Source organism: Nomascus leucogenys, chromosome 15 (assembly GCF_006542625.1).
Source record: "Nomascus leucogenys isolate Asia chromosome 15, Asia_NLE_v1, whole genome shotgun sequence".
Lineage (NCBI taxonomy): Eukaryota > Metazoa > Chordata > Mammalia > Primates > Hylobatidae > Nomascus > Nomascus leucogenys.
Window position 1 is genome coordinate 27,242,753 of NC_044395.1, and position 26,138 is coordinate 27,268,890.

The window sequence follows — 26,138 nt, forward strand, 5'->3', positions numbered from 1 at the left end:
AGTCAAAGCACCTAGCAACTGTCATTGTTCAAGGGATGAGTGCATGTCTCACGTTACGCTACTAAGAGACTCAATTCCAGGTCATTATTTAAAATAGGCCGCCCTACCAAACTTCTTGCCAGGACCCGAACCTAAAATTAAATAGCGTGGGAGCAGCTTCAGTCACTTTGCCACTGTGGAGCCAAGAGATGGAGACAAACGCAATTCTGGTGACGTTTTTTGAGCTGCTAGATTCATCTATGTCTGAAGCCAGATGCATGATTCATTTATTGATATTTATTGATGGTAATCAGTAAATCTTTTTATTTTATTTAAATGTTAAAAGATGAGTACATATAAAGTACTTAGATCCATTTCTAGCAATAATAAGCACTCAATATGTGCTATTACTTGTTTATAGCAATTTGAGTTGGGTTTTCTGTTATTTGCAATCAAAGGAATTCTAACTTAGGCAACCAATGAGAGAACGAGATATTGAAAAGAGCCCATTTATAATAGTAACGGGGAAATTACAAACCCGCCCCCCCCACCAAATCCGTAGGCATTAACCTAGCAAGAAATGAGACCTATATGAAGAAAGTGACAAAGCCTTATTGAGAGACCAGAAGAAGATCTGAATATTTGAAAAGAAACAAGAACCTAGATGGGAAGATTCCATATTTTAAATGGATTAAATATCCATAAGAAAATCTACAAAGTTGTCTACTGATTGGTTCCTTTTTCTCCATGTCCCACACCCTGATATACCTACCCCAACTCTTTCAAATGCACACTCTTCTTTCTCCTGTAATCGTGCACTCCTGATTTCACCTTCCCAATATTCTCCGAATCTGTTTCTTCATCTATATACTCACCTCTACAATTCCAGTTTGGGCCCCTATAATGTGTCACCTGGACTGCACTACCAATTTCCCAACAATCTTGCTGTTTCTTTTTGATGCTTTAAATTCAGCTTCAAGTTCCAGCTTTTTTTTTTTTTTTTTTTTTGAGACAGAGTCTTGCTCTGTTGCTCAGGCTGGAGTGTGGTGATACAATCAGTAGCTCACTGTAGCTTCAAACTCCTGGGCTCAAGCAATCCTCATGCCTCAGCTTCCCTAGTAGCTAGGTCTACAGGTGTGTACCACCATGCCTGGCTGATTTTTTTTTTTTTTTTTTTTGTAGAGATAGGGTCTTGCTTTGTTACCCAGGCTGGCCTTGAACTCCTGAACTCAAGGGATCCTCCTGCCTTGGCCTCCCAAAGTGTTCAGATTACAGGCATAAGCCCCATGCCTAGCCAAGTTCCAGCTCTTTAACTAAGCCATCATCCAAGATCTAGTTGCCACGATATATGATAATGATTTGTGATCCCAATGTCTGAAAATGGAGTCACTCACGTCAAGTGACGTTGAGCCCATAGTGAAGCTGTTTACATCTCAAAGTGATAAACATATGTGTAATGGACTGAGGTAGTAAGATAATACCTGCTGTGGCCTAGAACCACTGAGACATGAAATGAACCAATAAAAAGTAAATTCAGAAAGGTGGCTGAGATAGTGAGAACGGACACACCTCTGGAGGACCACAAATGTAGCAAGAACGTGACCTTGGACAGGACACCTTTTGATCCTCTGACACTGAGGCCTCCTCCCAACTTGGCATTTGCCCCCTCCCCATCCACTCCCAAGGCTCTGCCTAAGAGAAGCAGTGACTTCGTTGCTGATTGAAGTCAAGGACTTTGGACCCACTTAGCCACGTGTTGGTCTCCCAACCCATCGCTGTGGTTTGTTACCTCCAATTACTGTTTCTATGGATGTTATACAGGATATTATTGCTTCATTAATTGTATGTGACTCTTTTGCAACAAGCTGTGAATTTGAGCACATTTAATTGGTTATTGAGTCATTGTGAAAGTCAGAGTTGACACACCTAGACTGCACAAACCTAAGTAACACAACACCATTTTTATCCCATGCTCCTGCTCTCTGACAACACTGAATTGCTTGTAATGTTCTGTGCTCTTTCTCACCTTAGTGCCTTTATTCATGTTGTCCCCATGCGTGGCCTCTCCCATAACACCTAGGACTTGGTACCAACCATTGCCCTCAGCTTGCTCTAGCATAATGAACTGTTTATATGTCTGTCTCCCAACTCCTGGACCTGCAAGCGAGGAGTAGGTCTTATTCATCTTGTATCCAGGTACCTAGCAGAATGCCTGGCATATAATAGGCCCTTGAAGAAGATTCGCCGAAGCCTGGAAAAAAGAATGCAGGGTTCCCCGACCCTCTGATTGTGCCAGAACAGGAAAAATGAACATTTCTTTGAGAGATATTCCTCCATGTAACAGGACCATAAGCAAGTTGGCCCCAGGGTGTGTGAAGCTGATGAGCGGGAGAAAATAAAGACACAATATTCAGGGTTGAGCAGTGAGATGGAAAATGAATAAGGTCACTTGTGCTTAAACTGTCATTCTTTGCAGCAGCGATAATAGCAAGACATAAATATTCATGATGTCATTATTCAGAGAGTTATGAAGTGTCAGCAGAGGATGTTCTATCTGGAATTTTTGCTTCAATGCCTAAATTTATTACTGGTAAAATTAAGCAAAACAAAACAAAACAAAACATAAATAAAACCCAGTGGTCTCTGAGAGCCAGCGAGACGATGACAAACTCTCAAGGTCATGGCTAAGCAAAAGGAGGGCCCTGGTCAGCGCCAGCCCAGGGGGCTCCTCTCTGAAAAGGCTTTTATCTGGAATATTGCTAGGGTTGGCTATCATTGCTAATGGCAACCTGGCCTGAATACTTAAGAGGGTCTCCTCTTCCTTGCCAAAGAATATGCATAAATTCACTCTCCTGAGGCTGTTCTTTCTTTCTCATAAGGTTATTTGTGTTATTTAAATAAAAACATTTATTATTTTCTCCAGATTACAGATGGCATATATACTCACGGAAGAAAATGTGGTTAACAGAAATAATATGTATAAAATAAAAATAACTTCTAATCCTACCACCCAAAGATAACTGTTTTGGTATATTTTCTTTCAGTTCCATTTCTAACATAATTTAAGTGCTGAACTGGTGGGATATAGCATATGTTGTGTAATAAAGAACTGAGCTGAGCCAGAAAAGCTGGGTTTGCAGCATATCTGTGCTAGTTTCTTAAAGCTGGGAAACTGTAAGCATGGTACTCAGTTTTCTCATTTGTAAAGTATGGATAAAGACAATATACCACAGAATTAGTTTGAGAGTTAAAAGAGAAAATGGGCCTGGCTCAGTGGCTCACACCTATAATCCCAGCACTTTGGGAGGCCAAGGCGGGTGGATCATCTGAGGTCAGGAGTTTGAGACCAGCCTGGCCAACACAGTGAAACCCTATCTCTACTAAAAATACAAAAATCAGCCAGGTGTGGTGGCACATGCCTATAATCCCAGCTACTCAGGAGACTGAGGCAGGAGAATGGCTTGAACCCGGGAGGTGGAGATTGCAGTGACCGAGATCACACCACTGCACTCCAGCCTGGGTGACAGAGTGAGACTGTCTCAAAAAAAAAAAAAAAAAAAAAAAAAAAAAAAAAAAAAGAGAAAACGAATTTGTCCTAATATAATAGGACCATAAGCAAGTTTGCCCCACGGTGTGTGAAGCTGATGAGTGGGAGAAAACAAAGCCCGAATACATTTAACTCAATGAATAGCATGCACTAGGTGGTCAGTCATTGGTAGCTATCGTTATTATTATTATTATTATTATTATTATTATTATTGAGACAGAGTCTTGCTCTATCGCCCAGGCTGGAGTGCAGTGGTTCGATCTCGGCTCACTGCAAGCTCTGCTTCCCGGGTTCATGCCATTCTCCTGCCTCAGCCTCCCGAGTAGGTGGGACTACAGGTGCCCGCCACCAGACCCGGCTAATTTTTTGTGTTTTTTTAGTAGAGACGGGGTTTCACCGTGTTAGCCGGGATGGTCTCAATCTCCTGCCCTTGTGATCCGCCCACCTCAGCTTCCCAAAGTGCTGGGATTACACGTGTGAGCCACCGTGCCTGGCCACTATTATTATTATTAATAACTTAAGTCATCTAGTCTCAGAAATCATCCTACCCTCCTCCCTATACCTCACCCCTACATCAAGCCAGTTACCAAATCCTGCTGATTTTACTTGTTTTGTGCTACGCAAATATCTATGAGGGGATGGGATACTCAAATACATCCCCTCAGTCTCTGCTTTGGTTCAGACCCTCGGAATTTCTTCCCTGGGAAACCACAGTTCTATTTGTTTCTTTTTCTGCTGCCTTCCAACCATTCTTCAAGAAGCAGGCAGAGAGAATTTCTTAGATGCAAATGTGACCACATCAATCCTCTGTGATAGTCACAGGGCTGCCTTATATACGCGTGTATATATGCATATTTGCGTGAATATATGTGTGTGTGTGTGCGTGTGTGTGTGTGTTTGGGAATTGTGAAGCTGAAGGAAGGAGTTTTGTGCTTCGGCCCCAGGAGAGGGATGGAGGGTGTGGAACTGTGTCTAAAATCCCATCTGGGCTTGGGTTCCCCCTAATGGAGGAGTTTGTGCCAGCCTGAAGACACTGTTTTTTAGGCATCTTTGGTGAGGCTATTGCTGCAGGGACCTAGGGACCAGGGGGACTCTGAATGATTTGTCATAACATCTGCATGACCCACAGCTGCAGTGTCAGCTGCTGCAGCAGCAAGGAAGCCAGGAGGGTTGAGCTGCAGAAGGCAGCAGCCTGCTGAGGGCTCTGGCATAGCACCAAAACCAAGGCCAACACCCACTCTCTCTCTCAATCGTTTGTGGAAGAGCACATCTGGATGTGTGGGTATTCCTAAATCTTCCTCCAGGAAAGATTTCGAAGAAAGGATCTGTGTTCCTGAATACAAGCAGACCTGGTACACCACACCCTTCATGACCTGGCTTCTGCCTTTGCCTCTGGCTCCTGCCTCATTTCTAGTTAGGTACCAACAACATCCGTGCTCCAGCCATTCTGTGCTAACATTGTTCTCTGGATGTGTCATGTATATCTCCATGTGTTTGCACCTGGTCTGTTAGTCAATATTAGGTCAGACTGTAAATAACAGAGATTTAAATAAAAGCTAGCAGCTTAAACAAGATGGCTTATTTCACTTTCACATTCAAGTCTAGAGGAGGACAGACCAAAGCTGGTAGATCTGCTGAAGTTCTCAGGGATCTAGGCTATGTCCAACTCACCACTCTGACATCCCTAGGATGTGGCTCTTCTATTTACGGTCCAAGAAGGCAAATATCGCATCCGGTTTAGAGCAGCAAGAAGAACCTAGAAACAAGGGAGCAGAGAGTAAGTCCCACATATCTTTAAAAAAATTTTTTTTTTTTTTTATTGAGACAGGGTCTCACTCTGTTGCCCAGGGTGGAGTGCAGTGGCATCATCTCGGCTCACTGCAGACCTCCACTTCCTGGCTCAAGTGATCCTTCGGCAGCCTCCTGAGTAGCTGGGACCACAGGTGCGTGCCACCATGCCCAGTTAATTTTTGTATTTTTTTTTTTTTTTTTTTTGTAGAAATCGGGTTTCACCATGTTTCCCAGGCTGGTCTCGAACTCTTGAGCTCAAAGTGATCCACCTCCCTTGGCCTCCCAAAGTGCTAGGTTTACAGGCATGAGCCACCGCACCTGGCCTCAGTTCCACATATATTTAATGGAATAATCTTAGAAGCTTCCAACAATGCTCCCACCTACATGCTATTAATCAGAATTAGTCAAATACCTAGCTGGAAGTAAAGTCAGGAAATGTAAGTCTTTGTTCTGGGGAACGATGTGCTCCAGTTTAAAAACGAGATTTTCTGTTACTATGAGAGGAGGTTCCATCAGATATTGGAGAACAACTTGCAGCCCCTGCTTACTCGGAGATTCCTACTCTTCTTTAAAGACTTGGGTTAAGCAACAGTTTTCCTGGGGAGATCTTTAACCCTTACCCTCAGCCAAGATTTGTGCTCTCAGAGCTCTCTGAGATCAATCATAACCCTTGTTCCATCGTGATGTATTTGCTTAGATGTTTACTCACTTCCAAAACTGATAACAATTTAAGGGCAGCTATAGTGTGCCTGGCACACTGTCTGCCTCATAGCAGATTAATAAATATTTTCTGAACGGACTGTTATTATCCAGACAAGAAACTGAAGAGCAGAGAGATTCAATGATTTTTTAAAATACCTGCGCACCCACAGAAATACATCCAAGTGATTTTTGACAAAGGTGCAAAAACAATTCAATGGAGGAAGGATAGCCTTTCCAACAAATGTTACAGGAGCAATTAAATATCTATAGGCTAAAAAAATGAACCTCAATCTAAATCTTCCACTTTATATAACAGTTAACTCAAGATGGATCAGAGACTTAAATGTAAAACATGAAACTCTAAAACCTTTAGGAAAAAAAAATCATAGAAAATCTACAGGGCCTAGGACTGAGTGATGAGTTCTTGGACTTGACACCAAAAGTGTCACAATCCACAAGAGGAAAATTGATAAATTGGACCTCATCAAAATTAAAATCTTTGTTTTGTGAAAGACTCTGCTAAGGGGATAAAAAGACAAACTAAAAAACTGGTAAAAAATATTTGCAAGCCACATACCTGACAAAAGACTAGTATCCCATACGTATAAAGAACTCTCAAAACTAAACAAACGATTCAACTAGAATATGGGCAAAAGATATGAACAGACATTTCACTGCAGCGGTTATAAAATAGCAAAAAAAAAACAAAAACAAAAACATGAAAAGATGTACATTTTAATTATTAGGGAAATACCAAATGTAAACCACAATGAGATATCACCATATATCCATGTGAAAGGAAAATATCTTGGGACCTCCAAATCACTAAGCTAATGGGAAAATTCAAGCTGGCAACTGCTTAGGGTAAACCTGCTAAACAAACTGTGGTATGTTCACTCCATGGAATACTACTCAGCAATAAAAAGGAGTGAATTATTGATGCACACAAAAACTTGGATGATCTCAAGGGAATTATGCTGAGTGAAAAAGCCAATCCAAAAAAAAGGATATCAACTGTATGATTCTATTTATAAAATTCTTGAAATGATCAAATGATAGAGATGAAGAACAGATTAGTGGTTGCCAGGGCTTATGGGGGGTTGAGGGAGGGAGGTGGCATATTTATAGTGATGGAACTATTCCAGATATTGAGTGTGGTGATGATTTCATGAATCTACCAACATGAGAAAGTTGCATGGAAACACACATGCACGTAGAACTGATGAAATCTGAGTAAGTGGTTAAATTGTATCAATGGCAATTTCCTGGCTGTAATTTTGTATCATAGTTATGCAAGTTGTTACCATTGGGGGAAACTGAGTGAAGGGTAGATGGAATCTCTTCATATCATTTCTTACAACCTCATGTTGTAAAGAAATACAATGATGTTAAGAAGTTTAATAAAAGATGCTTTTGAAAGCTGGAAAAAAGTTCTCCAAATAAATGTACTTAAAAGGTATTAATTATAAAAACAAGTAAACCCATAGCTAATGGTATTTTAGATAGATCCTGTTTAGATGATCCATGTGTCCTTATGTGAAATAGTAATAATTTTTAAAAAGAGAACTTCTCACATTTGTATAGCAGGTTCATCCATGTTATTTCTTTCTTTTTTTTTTTTTTTTTTTTTTTTTGAGACGGAGTCTTGCTCTGTTGCCAGGCTGGAGTGCAGTGGCACAATCTCAGCTCACTACAACCTCCGCCTCCCGGATTCAAGTGATTCTCCTGCTCCAGCCTCCTTAGTAGCTGGGACTAAAGGTGCCTGCCACCATGCCCAGCTAATTTTTGTATTTTTGGTAGGGACTGGGTTTTACCATGTTGGCCAGGATGGTCTCGATCTCTTGACCTCGTGATCCACCCGCCTCAGCCTCCCAAAGTGCTGGGATTACAGGCATGAGCCACCACGCCTGGCCTTCATTTCTTATTTAAATAGGGTCAGGAATATAAGTTTAAGCAAGGAAAAGACCTGAAGCCAGGAAATTAGCTATGTGGCTTATGGTAAGAATGCACATAACCCCCAAACCTACGTTTTCATAGAAACATGTTAATAGCTTTCTTGTAATTGGCTAGTATTTTTAATTGATTTAAATTCCTCATCTTTATTCTAGATTATTCAAAAAGATTCAGATGGGTGAGATTCTTTGGTTTATTTAAGAATGGATTCCACCTTCTCTGCAAAGGTTTTGGTATTCTCTTAAAATAGGGTTAGAACAGTTGGGCAGCAGAATTGTACTATTTTGATTGTATTGGTGCCTTCAAGCTCCTGGGTTCATTCTAGGAAGCACAAAGCTCAGACTTCAAATAACTTCTAGAAAGAGTTGGTGCTATGGACTCAGTTGTGCCCACCCCACACCCCGGACCATTTTATATGTTGAAGCTCTAACCCTCCATGTGACTCTATTTGGAGATAGGCATTTGAGGTAATTAAGGTTAAATGAGATCATAAGGGTAGAGCTCTAATCTAATAAAACTGGTGGCCTTATAAGAAGCGTCAAAGAGGCCAGGTGTGGTAGCTCATGCCTGTAATCCCAACAGTTTGGGAGGCTAAGGTGAGAGGATTGCTTGAGACAAGGAGTTCAAGACTGGCCTGGGCAACATAGTGAGACCCTACCTGTAAAAAAGAAAGTTAGTGAGGTGTGGTGGTGGATGCCTGTGGTCCCAGCTGCTCAGGAGGCTGAGGTAGGAAGATTGCTTGAACCCAGGAGTTCGAGGCTGCAGTCAGCCCTGATGGCATGACTGCACTCCAGCCTGGGTAACAAAGTGAGACCTTGTCTCAAAAAACAAAAAAAAAAAAACAACAAAAAAAGAGAGAAGTAAAAGATTCTCAGCCAGGTACGGTGGCTCATGCCTGTAATCCCAGCATTTTGGGAGGCCGAGGCAGGTGGATCACCTGATGTCCAGAGTTTGAGACCAGCCTGACCAACATGATGAAACCCCACCTCTACTAAAAATACAAAATTAGCCAGTGTGGTGGTGCATACCTGTAATCCCAGCTACTCGGGAGGCTGAGAGGCAGGAGAATAGCTTGAACCCAGGAGGCGGAGGTTGCAGTGAGCCGAGATTACGCCATTGTACTCTAGCCTGGCAACAAGAACAAAACTCTGTCTTAAAAAAAAAAGATTCTCTCTCACGCTTTCTCTTTGCACATGCACAGGGGAAAGGCCATGGGGCACACAGTGAGAAGGGGGCCATCTGCAGGCCAGGAAGAAGGCCCTCACCAGAACCCGACCATGCTGGCACACTGACCTGGGACTTGCGGCCTCCAGAACCGTGAGACTGTTTAAGCCACTGAGTCTATGGAATTCTGTTACGGCAGTCAGAACGGACAAATACCATCACCAAGCTGCAACCAGGTGGTTCTGGTTAGTGAGGGAACAACGAACAAGCTAACAAGTGAAGACTCTACTCATTTGTTTTCTCCAGCATCTAGGAGATTGGCCATCCTGACAGACACCTTGAAAGAAGGATCCTCTGAGAAAGGTCATCCGTGGGAGTCTACATCGGGGCAGGACCAGCTTTGGCTACTGTAGGAAGCGCCCCAAGCAGCATGGGGTGGGGGTAGGCCACCCTCTGAGGCCCATGTCCAGGATGAGGCCCTCTTCCTCTCCATGCCAGCTCCTGTTTGCAGCTCTGGGTGATGACGACAGAACACGAAGTCCTTTGTTAGAGGTGGGAGCAGGGTCAAGTTATAGTGACTGCGTAAATTGAGGGAGAACAAAGGGAATGTTTGATTGATTTCTAAACCATCAACAGCTGAGACTAAATCTTGTCAGGTTTCAGTGAAGAACCACATCAATAATCCCTAGAGAAGTGCTTCTCAGCTGAATGTGCACACACATCACCTGGGGGAGCGTTAAAATGAAGATTATCATTCAGTAGGTCTGGGGAGGGGGCTGAGATGTTTCATTTCTAAAGTGCCCATCGTGGTGGTTCAAAGACTGGGCTTTGAGAAGCCAGGCACTAGATTTAGACTGTGAGGTCCCTGAGACCAAGGCTACACTTTCTTGTCTCCCATTTGGTCCCCAGACTTGGCCCGATGCCTGGGACTAAAATAAGTTTTCAATACATATTTGCTGAATTGAATTAGTGGGGAACCCTGGCTCCAAGGACAAATTTTGTAGCTGAATTCTTTGTTAGAGGAAGCTCATAGCCAAAAACCAGAGGGATGAAAATTGAACCGTAATTAAACCTGTGTTTAACTAGTCCTTTGGAGTTTCCCAAACACTTATAGCTAATAATTATTAGCTTATTTGAATTTTACTCCTACAATAATCCTCTGAAGAGGAGCTGTCATTATTATTTTTATGTTACAGATGGTAAAAACGAAGTTGGAAGGATGAAATCATTGACCTGAGAAAGGTAGCAGCACGTGCACTAGAACACGCGTCTTTGGATTGCAAGTTTTTCCTGCCGTGCTCTGCAGAAAGAGTAAAAACGTCACCCAAAGTGGATGATGTAACCCTTAGTACCATATAGCTTGAGGCTGTTGATGTCCCTATTCCTCTATAATTGCTATACACTTGGTACAGAGAGCTAATATGTCAAAAATGTAAGTATATGGGTGTAATATGAGGAGATTTCTCAAAAAAATAATTCATGAACTCTCTCTGGGCTGCTTGGACAAACCAGCTGCAACTGAGAGCTCCTCTCTCTTCCAGCAAAGATGTTGCATCCCAGCTTAGCTTCCCTTAAAACCAGAGATTTCCTCCCCCAGGGCAACATCCCACAGACCTTAGGGCCTCCAGGTGCAGGGAGCTAGTGCTCCCACTCAGCTCCCAAACCGCTGGCAGCCAAGCCAGACTGCCTGGCTGCAGTGTGGTCTGATCAGATCTTCACCACTTGGCCGAGGTTGCCTTCAGGCTTTCCCTAAAAGAAAGAACAACAGGGGGCAGGACTCTCTCCAGCTGAACTCAGACCGACACCACCAGGCCCTGGTGTGCCTTGTGAGCATGGGAAGTACCTGAACCTTCTTCTGTTGCTGACCCTTGCTTTAGAAATTTTCCTAGTAAAGCTGATTCCAAAACTTATGCCTTGTGATGCTGTGGAAATCCTCCGAGCCTTTGTAGGGTAGGTGCAATCAATCACAAAGGGACCATTTAACTTGAATGACAGAGGGAGTTTACCTAGGGTTTTTCACATTAATCTCAGCTTTCTCTTCTCTTTGCCACTCTTTTCTAGTGGCCATAAACTCTTTTTTTTTTTTTTTTTTTTTTTTTGAGACGGAGTTTTGCTCTTGTTGCCTAGGCTGGAGTACAGTGGTACAATCTCGGCTCACTGCAACCTCTGCCTCCCGGTTTCAAGCGATTCTCCTGCCTCACCCTCCCGAGTAGCTGGGACTACAGGCGCCCGTCACCATGCCCGGCTGATTTTTGTATTTTTAGTAGAGACGGGTTTTCACTATGTTGGCAAGGATGGTCTCGAACTCCTGACCTCATGATCCATCTGCCTCGGCCTCCCAAAGTATTGGGATTACAGGCATGAGTCACCACGCCCGGCCCATAAACTCTTCTTCTATGGTCTTTCCCAAAGCATCGTACAGTGCTATGATTAAAAAAAAAAAAAAAAAAGTAGTGAAGAGTTTGATCTTTGTAACCATGTCCTGACCCTGTCCTAACCATCTCTGTGGGGTTTCCATGAAGCATCCCAGAGATGTTAGTGGACAACAGAATTCCTGTTAGTGTCTATGAGTGGCAGCATTCTGAAGGCTATGTCAGGTCAATGAGACACAAGAACCTCAGCTGCAAAAGGAATGTTTTATTTATGAAGCGCGCACATGCCCAAAGCCCTCGTGTTTCTCCTTCCACAGAGATAAATGCCGTGTAGCTTCTGGCCTGAGCTTGCCATCACACAAGTCCTGCAAACTCACCTTGCTGAGGTTTCCCCTGCAAGGGAGCAGGAAGGAGGTTTGCAGCCCTCCTCTCCTGGGGGAGACAGGGATCAGGAGAAAGAGCTTACGGTCCTAGAATTGTTCTTTGAGTATCAAGGAGAAAAAAATCTGACCAAAACTGTGGGCAGTCCTGAGGGACAGTATGGCAGCATTTGAATTCACCCTACAGACATCTGAGCGAGAAATATTTATGAACACATCTCCTATCACTTGGGGGTGGAGTGTGTGTGCGCATTTGTGTGTGTTTAAAATTCACCAGTTCCCTGGGATAGTAGAGGATTCCAGTTAGGTAGACAGCAGCATAATGATTGAATGTCTGGGGTTAAGTCCTTGGGTTCAAGTCTAGCTATGCCATTTATCAGGCTGGTGCAAAAGCAACTGCAGTTTTTGCCATTACTTTCAATGGCGAAACCGCAATTACTTGTGCGCCAACCTAATACTTCTCTCTCTTGAGACCTTTGGCAATGTATTAAATTATCTAAGCCTGTTTGTCTAGAAAAACAAGTATGCAGGCAAACAAAAACCCATCCGATCCTGTGTGTTGCTAAGGAAATGAAATAATGCAAGGTAAGGACTAGCACCGTCCTGGCACATGGCATAAAAACCTGCTAAATGTGAGCTCTTGAAATGGAATCTGTACCAGAATCTCTTTCATCTTCTAGGACTTGATGTTATACTTGGTCCTGCTTTTCTGCCATTTTTTCTCTAGATTAGATCAGCTACCATTGTTGAGCTCCCTGAAGAGTTAGAGGCATTGCTTTAATACAGTCTGGGTCAGAAGGCTCAGTGGCTATGGGCTTAGCTGATGTTTTCCTTTTTCTCTGCCCCCTTCCTCTTCTCTCCATCATCTCCCATCTCCTATCCTCATATTCCACCAACTCTGGTCCCCTCCTCACTCCCCTTCAATTTGGATCTGGCACCGTATGTTTACGGATCAAGATAATTTGTTGCCATGGAGTTTGATTGCTGGGTTTTATTTCCCCATTGCCAACTTAGGCCCCATCTATGCAGCTGAATTTCTCAGCTCAAACCAAGCCCATGCCTGTGATGGGTCTCTAAGATTTTTGATAGTATCCTGGATATCAAAATGTCTATATCTCTATGATGTACTTCTCCTGCCAGAGGCTTGAAAGTAAAGAAATTGGGCTATATTTGCCTAATTAAGTTGTGGGTGGACAATCCTTACATCTGTCTCTTGGTGTCTCTTGGCCACCTAACATCTCAATTTTCTTAAACTGTCCCAGTTTAGTCTGTTGTTCTAAAGAAACTATTAAGAACATCCTCTTTCTCTCTCAACAGTGTTCTGTTTTGGAAGATATATTGTAAGGTCACCCTGTCTTTTGGGATTGGCATATATTTAAGCCTCTTTTCAAATATGGAAAAGATAGTGGGTTACCAGGCAAAATTTTTTTCAGCACAGTACAATAACAAGAACTGTGAGAAGGAAGGTCAGAGTCAAGTTTCAGAAACAGTGCTTCAAAAGGTTTTCTTTCTGTAGTGCAAACAGGAATGTGTTTTTATCATAGCAAGCAGTGCTTTGGAAGACTTGGAAGAGGCTTGCCGCACAATTTACATTTTATATGGTCAACCCTTATTCAATGGAAAAGTATAAGCTAAAAATATTCAAGGGAAACAAACACCACACACACACACACACACACACACACACACTCCACATGTTGTTGATGCTTTTGAAACCTCTCCTCTTCTTTTTCTCACCTCACTTTGTGTGACTGGGTGGAATGTATCTTCCACAAAGTGGTGTGAATGAGAAATCTAATAATACTCAGAGCTCAAAGGAGCTGTCACAGCTTGTTCATCCTAAGATTGTGCAGCCATGTTCAAATACAATAGAAAGAAAGCATCCTAGGAGCCGAGAGGGGAAACTCTTAGCTTTGTTGGCTTCAACTATCTCTATCTGAACAGAAGAGACGCAAGCTGGTGTAAGTGCCACATGCCGTCAAGCCGTGACGGTGACATGGGACCACAATGGATAAAAAGAGACAATGAGCACATGTGGCTGGCAAAGGCTGGACTGCATGTGGAATAATGCCTTCACCTACAGCAGCTGCAGATACGGTGGAAATTCAGGGCTCCTCAGGCAGGCCTGAGGAACTAGGCTGACAAGTTCTCCCTTACTCGGGAGAGGAATATACATTCTTGTCATTACTCATGGTATCCACCATGTGCTAATCAACTCTTTCCCTTCCTCATTCTAAGAAGGGACACAGGGCCATAAGAAAGGCAATGCAAAATGCTGCCACCTGGTACGTGGCTGAAAGGGAAAGAATAACACAGTCCCAGAAGGGAGAGAAAGGACAAGAAAACAACGGGTAGTTAATGTTTCTGCTTTATCTAGCAACAGCCAAGCCAGGTTTCCTAGGAAGTTATGAACCTGCTGACTCTGGCTGTGAATGATGGCGTGATTTATAGTCAGCTCCAGGTTGTCTGTCTTTGACATTCTATTCACTCACATATTTGCATATTCAGAAGCTGTACGAGCACAAAAATATTAATATGAAATCCACTGTACGTTACAGTAGAATGACATGTAATTTATTCATGTAACTGACAGTTAGGCAGTACTCAAAATTCATTTAAATAAGCAAGTGGTTACACAAACATCTAATAATACTAAAATTGGTAGTCAGAAGGTATAAAATACCATGGGTATGAAATGCCATGGTAAATACTATTCAACAGACTACAATCATAATTCCAAACTAAATCACGGTTTTTCAAATGATTTTTAGCAGTTCTGGAACAATTCGACTTTTCCCTTTCTAAGCAATTTACTTCTTCCACTGATACAAGACAAGGTCATTATTTTCAAGAAATATCGCAGAGTGACTTAGCTTAGGTTGCTCTCTGGAAACATATTTTCTTGCAAATTGTTTTTTAATATTGCCCCTTGACATAGAAAACAAACTAGTCAGCACTTAGTTCCTCAAGCAAGTATGCTTGGATCAGAACAGTGCTAGGGTGTAACCCCGTTCCGCAAGAGGCAGGCAGTGAAAAACCTTTTGCAGCTTTTGAAATATGCTTATTTCTTTTCTGAGGCTTCAAGCATCATACACTTAGGCATCCAAGCCAGTGAAGTTATGAGAATAAAATAGTTTGATATACAGATGACTATGACACAATTGCAACTGGGGCGAAGGGAAGTTACAATATAATTCTGCAGTACTTCAAACAAAAACAGCTCCTACCTAAAGTTACTTCTTGTGAGCCTCATGACATTTTCATGAAGTGTAGCTATGTTTGCAGGAACAGTTTGGCTTATCATGTGTCTGTCTGTATTATTTTATTTATTTATTTATTTATTTATTTATTTATTTATTTATTTATTTATTTTTGAGATGGAGTCTTGCTCTGTCACCAGGCTGGAGTGCAGTGGTATGATCTCGGCTCACTGCGATCTCCACCTCCCGGGTTCAAGCGATTCTTCTGCCTCAGCCTGCTGAGTAGCTGGGATTACAGGCACCTGCCACCACGCCCAGCTAATTTTTGTAATTTTTAGTAGAGGTGGGGTTTCACCATGTGGGCCAGGATGGTCTCGATCTCTTGATCTTGTGATCCGCCCGCCTCAGCTTCCCAAAGTGCTGGGATTACAGGTGTGAGCCACTGCACCCAGCCCTGTTTTGTATTATTTTAAAGTCTTATACTTTATCAGAATGAGGTCCAAGCATGAACCTGGCTTGAAAAGCTAGCAGCAGTAGTCATGAAACATATCAATAAATTAAAAGTCTTTCACAGAATGAGATTCAGCTAAACTTCTTACATACAAAATACAGCTAGAGAAATACAATTCTTTAATGCTGAATTATGAGGGAGAGGAAAAAATGTCTAAAAAAATAGAAAACTCTCTCCATACCTGGGTATCAAGGCAAGATGTAACACTGCATAATGCCACAATATGAGCAGTCACTGGATGACAGATACTCCAGAAACAGTAGTCTCTGGGGATCTCGGAATTATGACCAAGAGATGAAAACACTGTACCAAAAGGCATGCATACAATCACTGTGTGCATTCAATGCGTGAGCTGCGACCTAAGCAGAGATCTAACAAGACAATGAGGCAGTGTTCCAGGGTATCCATTAAAACTGGCGTGGGCAACTACATGTTGATTAAACCTTCTGAGGCAGCAAAATGTGGGCACAGAGCCATGTCTGGGTTCTGCAGCTGTTTGATGATCCTCTTGCGGAATTTCTCCCTCACACGGTTAAATTCCATTATGTCCATGGGGTCCTCTTCGATCCAAAACTTGTGAAATTCATGCATCAAATAGCCTGTTGGAGACAATACAATGATAAGAATGCAGGAGGAAAAAAAATCCTTAATCACATTCAAAATCATTCTGAATGCTGAGGGAGATGCTGAACCAAGCCACAGCAACCATGGAGCTCAAAGAAGACATCAAAATCTAGAAAATACCACTGTTTAAGATTATTCTTTAAAATCAGTGCAGTTGAAGCCTACCAATCTGCAAGCTTTTTGCAATTGGCCCTGGAATCATTCTCACTCTTCCCAAGCAGGAAGACAAAATCAGTTCTGCCATCTCTTGAATATGAATCGCATCGGGAACGTTTTCTGAAAGGCTGACAGTGACTACTTCATCCTTCTCCTCCTAATTAAATTAATGAAACGGTCGAACTTTTCAAAATCACCACACTCAGCCTTTATTCTCTTGATATTTGATGTAACTAAAGTTTTCAGTTACCCCGACAAATCAAACAAATGCATTCTGACACTCTATTATGAGACAATAAAAATTGTAAATCAACCCTGAACAACACAGACTGGTCATTAAACCACATGAAATTGTTAATAAGACTTCCTTGCTCTGAAGCAATAATTTCATATTCAAATCCTCTGGTATCTCAAAAATGCTATCCACGAGTGATCTGGATTGAAACAATTTGGGGAATAAATGTTAAGTATTTGATATAAGAACCTATTCATTGTGCTTTGTTCCCCATTATGCCCCCTCCCACTACCATATTTGTTTAATTATTTTTATCTATCACATTTAGTATTGAAATATGCATAGTGTGTTTTTTTTTTAAAATACTAGATACTTATAGGTAGTAAACTACTACAAGCTCAGGTGACTCTATGTATTAGAAAGAAAAGTACTTAAGGAAGTAATCCTAGTTTCAAAAAAGAAAAACAGCCAGGCATGGTGGCACATGCCTGTAGTCCCAGTTGTTTGGGAGGCTGAGGTGGATCACCTGAGCTCAGGAGGTCAAGGCCGCAGTGAGCTATGATTGTGCCACTGCACTCCAGCCTTGGTGACAGAGTGATACCTGTCTCAAAAAGAGAAAAAGAAGACAAAAGAAAAACAAAGATTATGCAAAATTTTCTTTGTCTTAACATTAGAAGGAGGTAGAAAATAGAAGACAGGATTCTGGAGCCAGAAACCTGGCTTGAATCCTTGCTTTTCCACCTGCATGCATAAATGAAAATGGGGAAGGGGAGGATGAGAAGAGAATTTGGAATAAACATACTTAATTCTAATAGTACAAAAAAAAAATCAATACTTTTTGTTTTTTCTGGTAACTAGCTATGTATGGAAAAATGCTCAACATAATTTCATACATTTTAAAAAATCTTTACTCATATTTTATTTTAATACAAAATTAGGAGTGACCTTCACTGCCCCCAACACAGATGGCCGGCTGCTGGTCCACTTCCACAGACCCTTCCCTCTGGTTACTTGTCTCATTACATTGTTAAGCATGCTTATATTTGTTTAAGTATGTGGTCTCTCTGTAAATGTAGGAGAAGGAGGGTTGGGTTGACTGTTCCATTTCTTTTTTTTTTTAAGTTTATTAATTTTTTGGAGGAAAGATCTTGCGATGTTGCTCAGGCTGTCCTTGAGCTCCTGGCCTCATGTGATCCTGCTGCCTCAGCCACCCAAATAGCTGGGACTCAGGCACATACCACTGTGCCTGGCTTATGCCATTTCTTTTAGGACTAGCCTGCCCTTGGGCCCTTCACAAACTAGAATTGACTGTTTTTAACATTTCTGATGAGGGCACACACCAACCATCACCCTACTGGCCTTGAGGTTACACAAGCCAGGGCCCCACTATCACTGTCATGGGAACCTGAACACATCAGAAAAGGCCCAAATCAGAAGTATCAGTCACCCCAGAAGCCATCTCCTCTGTCTCTCTTCATCTGATGCTTGGATTCCCGGAGGCAGCATTCAGGCTTGAACTTCTCTGGTGACAACACTGACTGTTTGTTCCTTGGATGAGGAACCTGATTCTTAAAAGCTTGTTTCTTGCCAGGCACTGTGGCTCACACCTGTAATCCCAACACTTTAGAAAGCCAAGGCAGGAGGATCACTTGAGGCCAGGGGTTTGAGGCCAGCCTGGGCAACACAGGAAGACCCCGTTTCTACAAAAAAAAATTTTTTTGAGACAGGGTCTTGCTCTGTTGCCCAGGCTGGAGCACAGTGGCGAATCTCAGCTCACTGCAGCCTCCACCTCCCAGGTTCAAGTAATTCTCCCAGGTTCAAGCAATTCGAGCGTGTGCCACCACGCCTGGCTCATTTTTGTATTTTTGGTAGAGATGGGGTTTAACCATGTTGGCTGGGTTGGTCTTGAACTCCTAACCCCAAGTGATCCACCTGCCTCGGCCACCCAAAGTGCTGAGATTACAGGTCTGAGCCACCACGCCTGGCTTACAAAAAGTTTTTTTTTTTTTTTGAGACAGGGTTTTGCTCTTGTTGCCCAGGCTGGAGTGCAATGGCACGATCTTGGCTCACCACAACCTCTGCCTCCCGGGTTCAAGCAATTCTCCTGCCTCAGCCTCCTAAGTAGCTGGCATTACAGGCATGCGCCACCATATCTGGCCGATTTTGTATTTTTAGTAGAGACAGGGGTTCTCCATGTTGGTCAGGCTGGTCTTGAACTCCCAACCTCAGGTGATCTGCCCGCCTTGGCCTCCCAAAATGCTGGGATTACAGGCATGAGCCACCGTGCTTGGCCACAAAAAGTTTTTTAGAATAAGCTAGCTATGGTGGCTTGCATCTGTTGTCCCAGCTACTTGGGAGGCTGAGGCGGGAGGATCACTTGAGCCCAGGAGTTTGAGGCTGCAGTGAGCTAGGATGGTGCCACTGCACTCCAGCCTGAGCAAGAGAGAGAGAGACTCTGTCTCTAAAAAACAAACAAACAAATAAAGTTTCTTCCTCATTCTGGGCCTAAATCTGTTGCCCTGTATTTCACAGAACAACTTCAATCCTTCTCTAACTCAAGTGTTTGAAGTGTGCTTTATGCCCCGAGCTTTTCTCTTTCCCTGCTTCTCCTCACCATTTCTCATATGCCATGATTTGGCGCCTGTTTGTCATCTGGTTGTCATACTAGCTATGTGTGGAAAAATGTGCACATCAACAGAAACTTGTTTCCTCTGATCTCGGTATCTTATTCAACCAACCAAAAGAATTCAATCACCTGTCCATTTCAGTCACTGGGCAAACTCCTAAAATATTCCAAGAATGATCTGGGGTACTTGTTAAAAATGCAGATCCTCCCAGATTTAACCAGACTTGCAATTCAATAAGACGAAACTTGTGTCACTAAAGTTGAGAACTTTGGTCAAGAAGATTCTCTTTTTAAAAAGAAAGTTTCCTTGGCTTCCTTCTAAATATAATTTTTATGGTTCTAAAATAAATCTATGATAATTTATAATTCCTTCTTTCCTTACTATATAAAATACATACATAAATTTTCCTGACTGGTCTCTGAGCTCAAATAAACACAGCTATTTTGTACATAGAGTCAGGTTTCCAATACTATGAATTAAAATCATCGATAATGCATCTCATTAGTATTTCATGAGTAACAGCATCTTTTCTCCTGTTGACAATGATAAACAGGCAATATGAAAAATCATCTTTTAATGAAGAATTCATTTTTCTGCAATATACATAAATGTTCACCTTTCTACAATGTGCAGGAATATTGGCAACTCACTCTAAAGGTGATGTAGTGTGGCACAGTTACAGAAGAATGTGGATTCATTTGGTTTCCCCATTTTCCTACCTTACACACAATTATAGAAAAACATCTTGAAAGGTTTAAAGGGCTTGGGTAAGGGTAGAGGAGGGGCTGGCTCATAATCTGATACCATGCTCAGGATTCTTCCTCCGAAGATTGAAGACTGATTCCCTGGGACTCTCTTTCTCTATCCCATCAGGAAAATAATTAGAGACCATGTAACATGATCTTAATCAAAATGCAGAAATGGTGGTCTGGCTTCCGAGGTGCATATTATAGTCATAAAACTCCACTCACTTATATAAATTACAGTGTTCAAAAATTCATTTGGTCTGATCTGTCAGTTAACTCATCTGCCGATGAACAAATATGAAACAGACACAGTACTAGGTATTGCGGATGAAGAAAAAGGCAGACTTCCTGTGCTCCCTAATGCTGGGTCTTTTGGAGAGAGGCAAACAGGAATATAATTGCAGCTGATGATTTGTTCACTACGGAAGCTAACAAAGTGGCATGGAAAGAAGAGGAGAAAACAGAGGCCAAGCTATTTCCCACCATCTCATTGCATTCTTACAACAGCTTTGTGGAGTAGGTAACACAGATATTACATCTCCATCTTTCAGATGCAGATATTGGGCTCAGATGAGTTCCTTGAATGGTCTACAATAACAGGTACAGCTGGAAGCTGGAAACCAGGGCCTGAAACCAGCTGACTTTTCACCACGGCAATAGGCTGCCTTTTCCAGTACATTCTGTTTCTCTGGTTCTTATTCCTACGGAATAGTTCCTTCTTTTGGAGGTCAAAGAAAAAAATAGTTTCCTTTTCCTCTTCTGGCCTTTGTACTTTCCCTTCTGCTCATTACACCTAACCTCACTCCATTTCAATGGGGCTGTGTGTTCAGTGGAGCTTTAGACTGAATGCAATTTTTGTAACATAGTGCCTTGGCAGCTCAGTGTTCACCGAATAATACTGTAAAGTCAGAAGGATGGAGCTATTATATTCTTATATTCTTCTACCTAGATGGAATACTTGTTTTGAATACTAATTTGACTCTCTGACTCCAGCCTGCAGCATATTTGTTGCTGCTTGAATGTCTTGGTTTTGCTTCACTGCATTTGGTTAGTAGAGAGCAGAGACATATGCAAGGACACAGGTAATTCCAAGAATATTACAGAGGAGACGTGCAGAACTGATCATGTCTGATTGAGGAACAATGAATCTAGGGCACAGTTGGTTTCCCTTAGAGAGGCCTGAGTCTCTCTGCCTACATACACCACAATCCATGGGGGGATTGCTGCTGCTTCCAAAACCTGATGAGGGCCTTCGGAAATATGTAATCCTATTGCATACTTGCTCATCTGGGCTAGGATTCTCTTGGAAGCATATCAATCCAGGCCAAGACTAATATTTTTTTTTTTCTTTTGTAGAGATGGGGTTTCACCATGTTACCCAGGTTGGTCTCGAACTCCTGGGCTCAAGTGATTGTCCTGCCTCAGCCTCCCAAAGTGCTGAGATTACAGGTGTGAGCCACCGTGCCCAGCCTAATGCTAAAATTTCCCACAGAAACTAGACTATCCTTTCTCCTGCAAAAAACATCAGCCAGTATTTCAGCCTTCCATATATCCATCCATCCATCCATGCATCCATCCATCCATCCACCCACCCACCCACCCGTTACTGAGCACCTCTACCCTGTACCAGGTTTTATGCTGAGGATACAGCAGTGAAACCTGCCCTTAAATGCCAATTCTTTACGATTCTAACTTTGACTTTTTCCTGGGAGTGCTCCCCCACTGTGTGGCTCTGATATTCTCCCGGGTGCTAATTAGTCACAAATCTGTAGCTTGAGCCTTTCTAATCCTTCAGCACTCCAGAGCCCTACCTTATGAGAATGCCCAATCTGCAGCTCCATACGGATTTCCCAAGAGCAGCTCACCCTCAGTATGCCTAAAACTAAACTCACTCTACCTTCCCTCAAAACTACTTCCCTGATTTCCCTAATGAGCATGGTAAATACAGAATAGGGCAAGTATAAGGGGCTAGGGAAACACGGCAAGAGGCTTTCTTTATCTGGATGTTGATGCTCTTTGACGTGGCTTACAGAGCTCTTCAGGACTGCCCTCCATCCTGCTCTTAGGCTTCCAGTGCCATCTCTGGTCACCACCCGGCAAACCCTATGCTCTATTTCTTAAATCCACATACTCTTTTGCTTTATGGCCTTCACTGGACCACTCAGCCACCATTGCCTTATTTCCTGCCACTCATTTTTTGGGTCTCTTCAAAAGTGGCATTTGCTTTGGAGAAACTTCCCTGACTTCCAGGCTGAGTGAGCTAAGGCAGTCACAGACTTTTTCAATATTTATTTATTTATGAGATGCAGTCTCACCCTGTCACCCAGGCTGGAGTGCAGTGGCGCAATCTCGGCTCACTACAACCTCCACCTTGTGGTTTCAAGAGATTCTCGTGCCTCAGCCTCCTGAGTAGCTGGGATTACAGGTGTGCACCATCACACCTGGCTAATTTTTGTATTTTTCATAGAGACACGGTTTCACCCTTTTGATCAGGCTGGTCTTAAACTCCTGACCTCAAGTGATCTGCCCTTCTTGGCCTCCCAAAGTGCTGGGATTACAGGTGTGGGCCACTGTGCCGGCAACTTTTCCAATTTTTAGAAGCAGTACCTTTACTTCCTCAATCACTAAATTCTTCCCACTACATTTTATTTTTTTAAAGACTTTTTTGTTTCCCTGAAGATAATGCTGTACCCACTACATTTTAAGTATTTGTTTAAATGCCTGTCTTCCTCAGCATAGAACCTAATCCATAGTAAAATCTCAATCGTATTTGCTGGAGATGCTCAGAATTTTTATAGGAGTGAATATAATCATCCAATTATCAAAGCAGGAGCTGTGATAATGTATGTAAGGGACTTACATTTTCCATTAACAAGTTGTAAAGTATATGTGTTTTATAATTTACTTTTCATTTTTATCTAAGTCACACATGCACATTGTTCAGAATCAAATAGTTTAACAGGTCTTGTTACAAAAACAAAAAACCAAAAAACCCCCCAAAACAAAAAAAAGCAGTCTCCTGCCCTAATTCCTGCTTTCCTAAAGCAGTATTTCAATTCTTTTAGCTGATTATTTTGGTTATTGATCTTCATAGCTCTAATCAACATGCTTTCCATTACTTGATTAAAAATTTTTTTTCTTTATAGAAGATAAAGATTTAGCTCCCGCTCACTCACCCCAGACACATAGTCACTTATTTTCTCACCCTTTTCTTTCCTTTGTATTAATAACTGCCTTCTTTTGTTTATTTGCCCGGCTTCCCCCTTAATTTAAGCCTAAACTGTCTCCTATATATGCCAATGTCTTCTCAATGTGTTCAAACATGGTAATATTCTGTCAATTTCATGTTCTTCAAAGAGTCTCTCCCACAGCCTTCTGACCTTCTAGAATCTAGATTTATTATTTGCAGCCAATTGCACAGATATTTTGGGCTTTCCCTTCACTGCTCTCCTGGGATAGATTTCGTATTTTCTAGACCCCATTTATTCCTTTAGGATTATTCTCTAACTTTGTGGAAATAAGCTTCCTGATAAAGGTATAGGGAAGTAAAGTTTAAGACCTTGCACTAAGAAACTGTCTTTATTCTACTCCCATACTTGATTGGTAAGGTAGTAAGTTATACTGTGTATAAAATTCTAAACTGGAAATCATATTCTCTTACTTTTAAAAGATATTCTCTTAACTTTGATTGACTGATTGATTGAGATGGGGTCTTGCTCTGTCACCCAGGCTGGAGTGCAGTGGCACAATCATAGCTCACAGCAGCCTTGACCTCCTTAGGCTCAAGTGATCTTCTCACCTCAGCCTCTTGAGTGGCTGGGACTACAGCTGGCTAATGTTTTATTTTTTGTAGAGACAGGGTCTTGCTATGTTGCCTGGGCTGGTCTCAAACTCCTGGGCTCAAGCAATCCTCCCACCTCAGCCTCCCAAACTGCTGGGATTACAGGTATGATGTGCAGTGCCCAGTCTCTCTTAACTTTTGAAGACAATATTCTAATTTTTTAGAATATTGTCTTCAAAATATACATACAATGTTGCTGTTGAGAAGTCCAGTGTCATCTTGATTCCCAATTCATTGTGACAGCTTTGGAAGTTTTTGGGGTCATCTCTTTCCAATATCATTAAATTTCACAATGATTAGAACCTTGGTGTGGGTATACATTAATCTATTATGTAGGTGCTTATTACTTTAAGTATGAAAACTCATACTTCAGTTCTGAAAATTTTTCTTAATTTATTTCTTTGATTCCCCTTCCTTAGTTTTCACCACTATTTTTCTGGCACTTCTATTATTCAGACACAAGACCTCATAGAATGATCCATTAATTTGACAACCTCTTTTATTTTCTATTTTTCATCTATGCCTTTTTGTTCTACTTTCTAGGAGAGTTTCAACTTTATCTTCTAATCCTTCTTGGAGATTTCATTTCTGCTAAAACATAGATCTGCAAATTAACTCAGGCTGTCTTCAGAACCTGTACTCTTAAGTGCTATGCCATGAGGATCAGAGGGAGAGAAACACCCATGATGTCTTTGAGTCAGACCAGAAGGGGATACACTGGAGATTATGCAAGAGCAGGAAAGAGAATTTACCATGCCTGAAAATATAAGTGTAGATTTTTGAATGAGAAAACAAAAAAAATCAGAACCAATAGAGGAAGTTCAAAGGCTCCAAAGCAGCCAAATCACAAAGATCTCTCAGCTTCGACCCTTGTCTGGAGTGTTCTATAGAAATCTCTCTCTCTCTCTCTCTCTCTACATATATATATATATAAAATATAAAATATGTAATATAATATATTATATTATATAATATATATAATATACATATATATAATTTTTTTTGAGATGGAGTCTCACTCTGTTGTCCAGGCTGGAGTGCAGTGGCACGATCTCAGCTCATTGCAACCTCCATCTCCCGGGTTCAAGTAATTATCCTGCCTCAGCCTCCCAAGTAGATGAGATTACAGGTGCGCATCACCATGCCTGGCTAATTTTTCTATTTTTAGTACAGATGGGGTTTCACCATGCTGGCCAAGCTGGTCTTGAACTCCTGAGCTCTGGCAATCCACCCGCCTTGGCCTCCCAAAGTGCTGGGATTACAGGCATGAGCCACCGTGCCCAGCGTAGAAACCTATATTGATAATTATACAACAGGATACTTACAGAATGTTTGCTGAAAGTGAGACAATGTTGGAGCTTCTGGGGCGATATTGTAGAAATGGGTTTTTAGAGCTCCGCTGACCAGTAGATTATATGCCAGGTCAGTTATATTGATGCCCACAATTGCAAATGAGTACCTATAAAGTATAAACCACAAAACCAACTGTGTGTCACATATAAGAAATAAGCATTTCCCATTAGCATGCTAAAAGACACTCCTACCAGTGCCATGACCGTGTACAAATGCCATGGTAATGTCAAGAAGTTAGATCTGTGGTCTAAAAGGGGAAGAACCCTCAGTTCTGGGAATTGCCCACCCCTTTCCCAGAAAACTCATGAATATTCTAGCCCTTGTTCAGCAAATAATCAAGAAATAACCATAAAAATAGCCAACCAGCAGCCCTTGGGGCTGCTCTACCCATGGAGTAGCCATTCTTTTCTTTTATTCTTTTGCTGTCTTAGTAAACGTGATTTCACTTTACAAAAAAAAAAAAAAGGCATTTCAATAATGGATAATCTGATATTTAACTTACTATTAAATTATCAGAGTGGCAGGTCACCCTTCCATCCCCACCCTATCAAAACCTTGACTTTGGTAATTTAGCAGAAAATTTCAGTAACGTGTATCAAGAGAATTGGTAGTTCATATACTTTGACCTTTCCATTTCCAAATATATGACAGAAAAAAAATCCGAAGTGGACAAAGCTTTATAGATATAATTCATTACAGCATTTTAAATAATGGCAACGACATGGAAACTATTCAAATATCCTAAAGAAGACAGATAGCAAAATAAATTATGGTAATCTCATATAATATACTACACCTGATTAAAACTATCTTCTTAAAGACGATTTCAGCAGGATATAAAACATTATGGATAGAGCAAGCCATTTTATTATATACACACAGATGTGCAAGAAAAAAACTAAAATAAGATGCCACAAAATATTAACATGAGTATGCTAGAGTAATAAGATTGGGGTG

General features: G+C 41.7%; 1 protein-coding gene across 2 annotated transcripts in view; it reads right to left on the minus strand.

Moving 5' to 3' along the window:
* Positions 1–14,436: 14,436 nt before the first annotated feature.
* Positions 14,437–26,138, minus strand: part of ELMOD1 (ELMO domain containing 1) — a 76,543-nt gene continuing 64,841 nt past the window's right edge. The window contains exons 10-11 of one of the 2 annotated variants that reach the window (XM_003253085.3): positions 25,154–25,287; positions 14,437–16,198 (exon numbers count right to left, since the gene is read on the minus strand). In XM_003253085.3, the coding sequence (XP_003253133.1) occupies positions 16,026–16,198; positions 25,154–25,287 (307 nt within the window). In that variant the 3' untranslated portion in view covers positions 14,437–16,025. The remainder of the gene's footprint in view (positions 16,199–25,153; positions 25,288–26,138) is intronic. The other variant, XM_012495882.2, reaches the window with a different exon arrangement.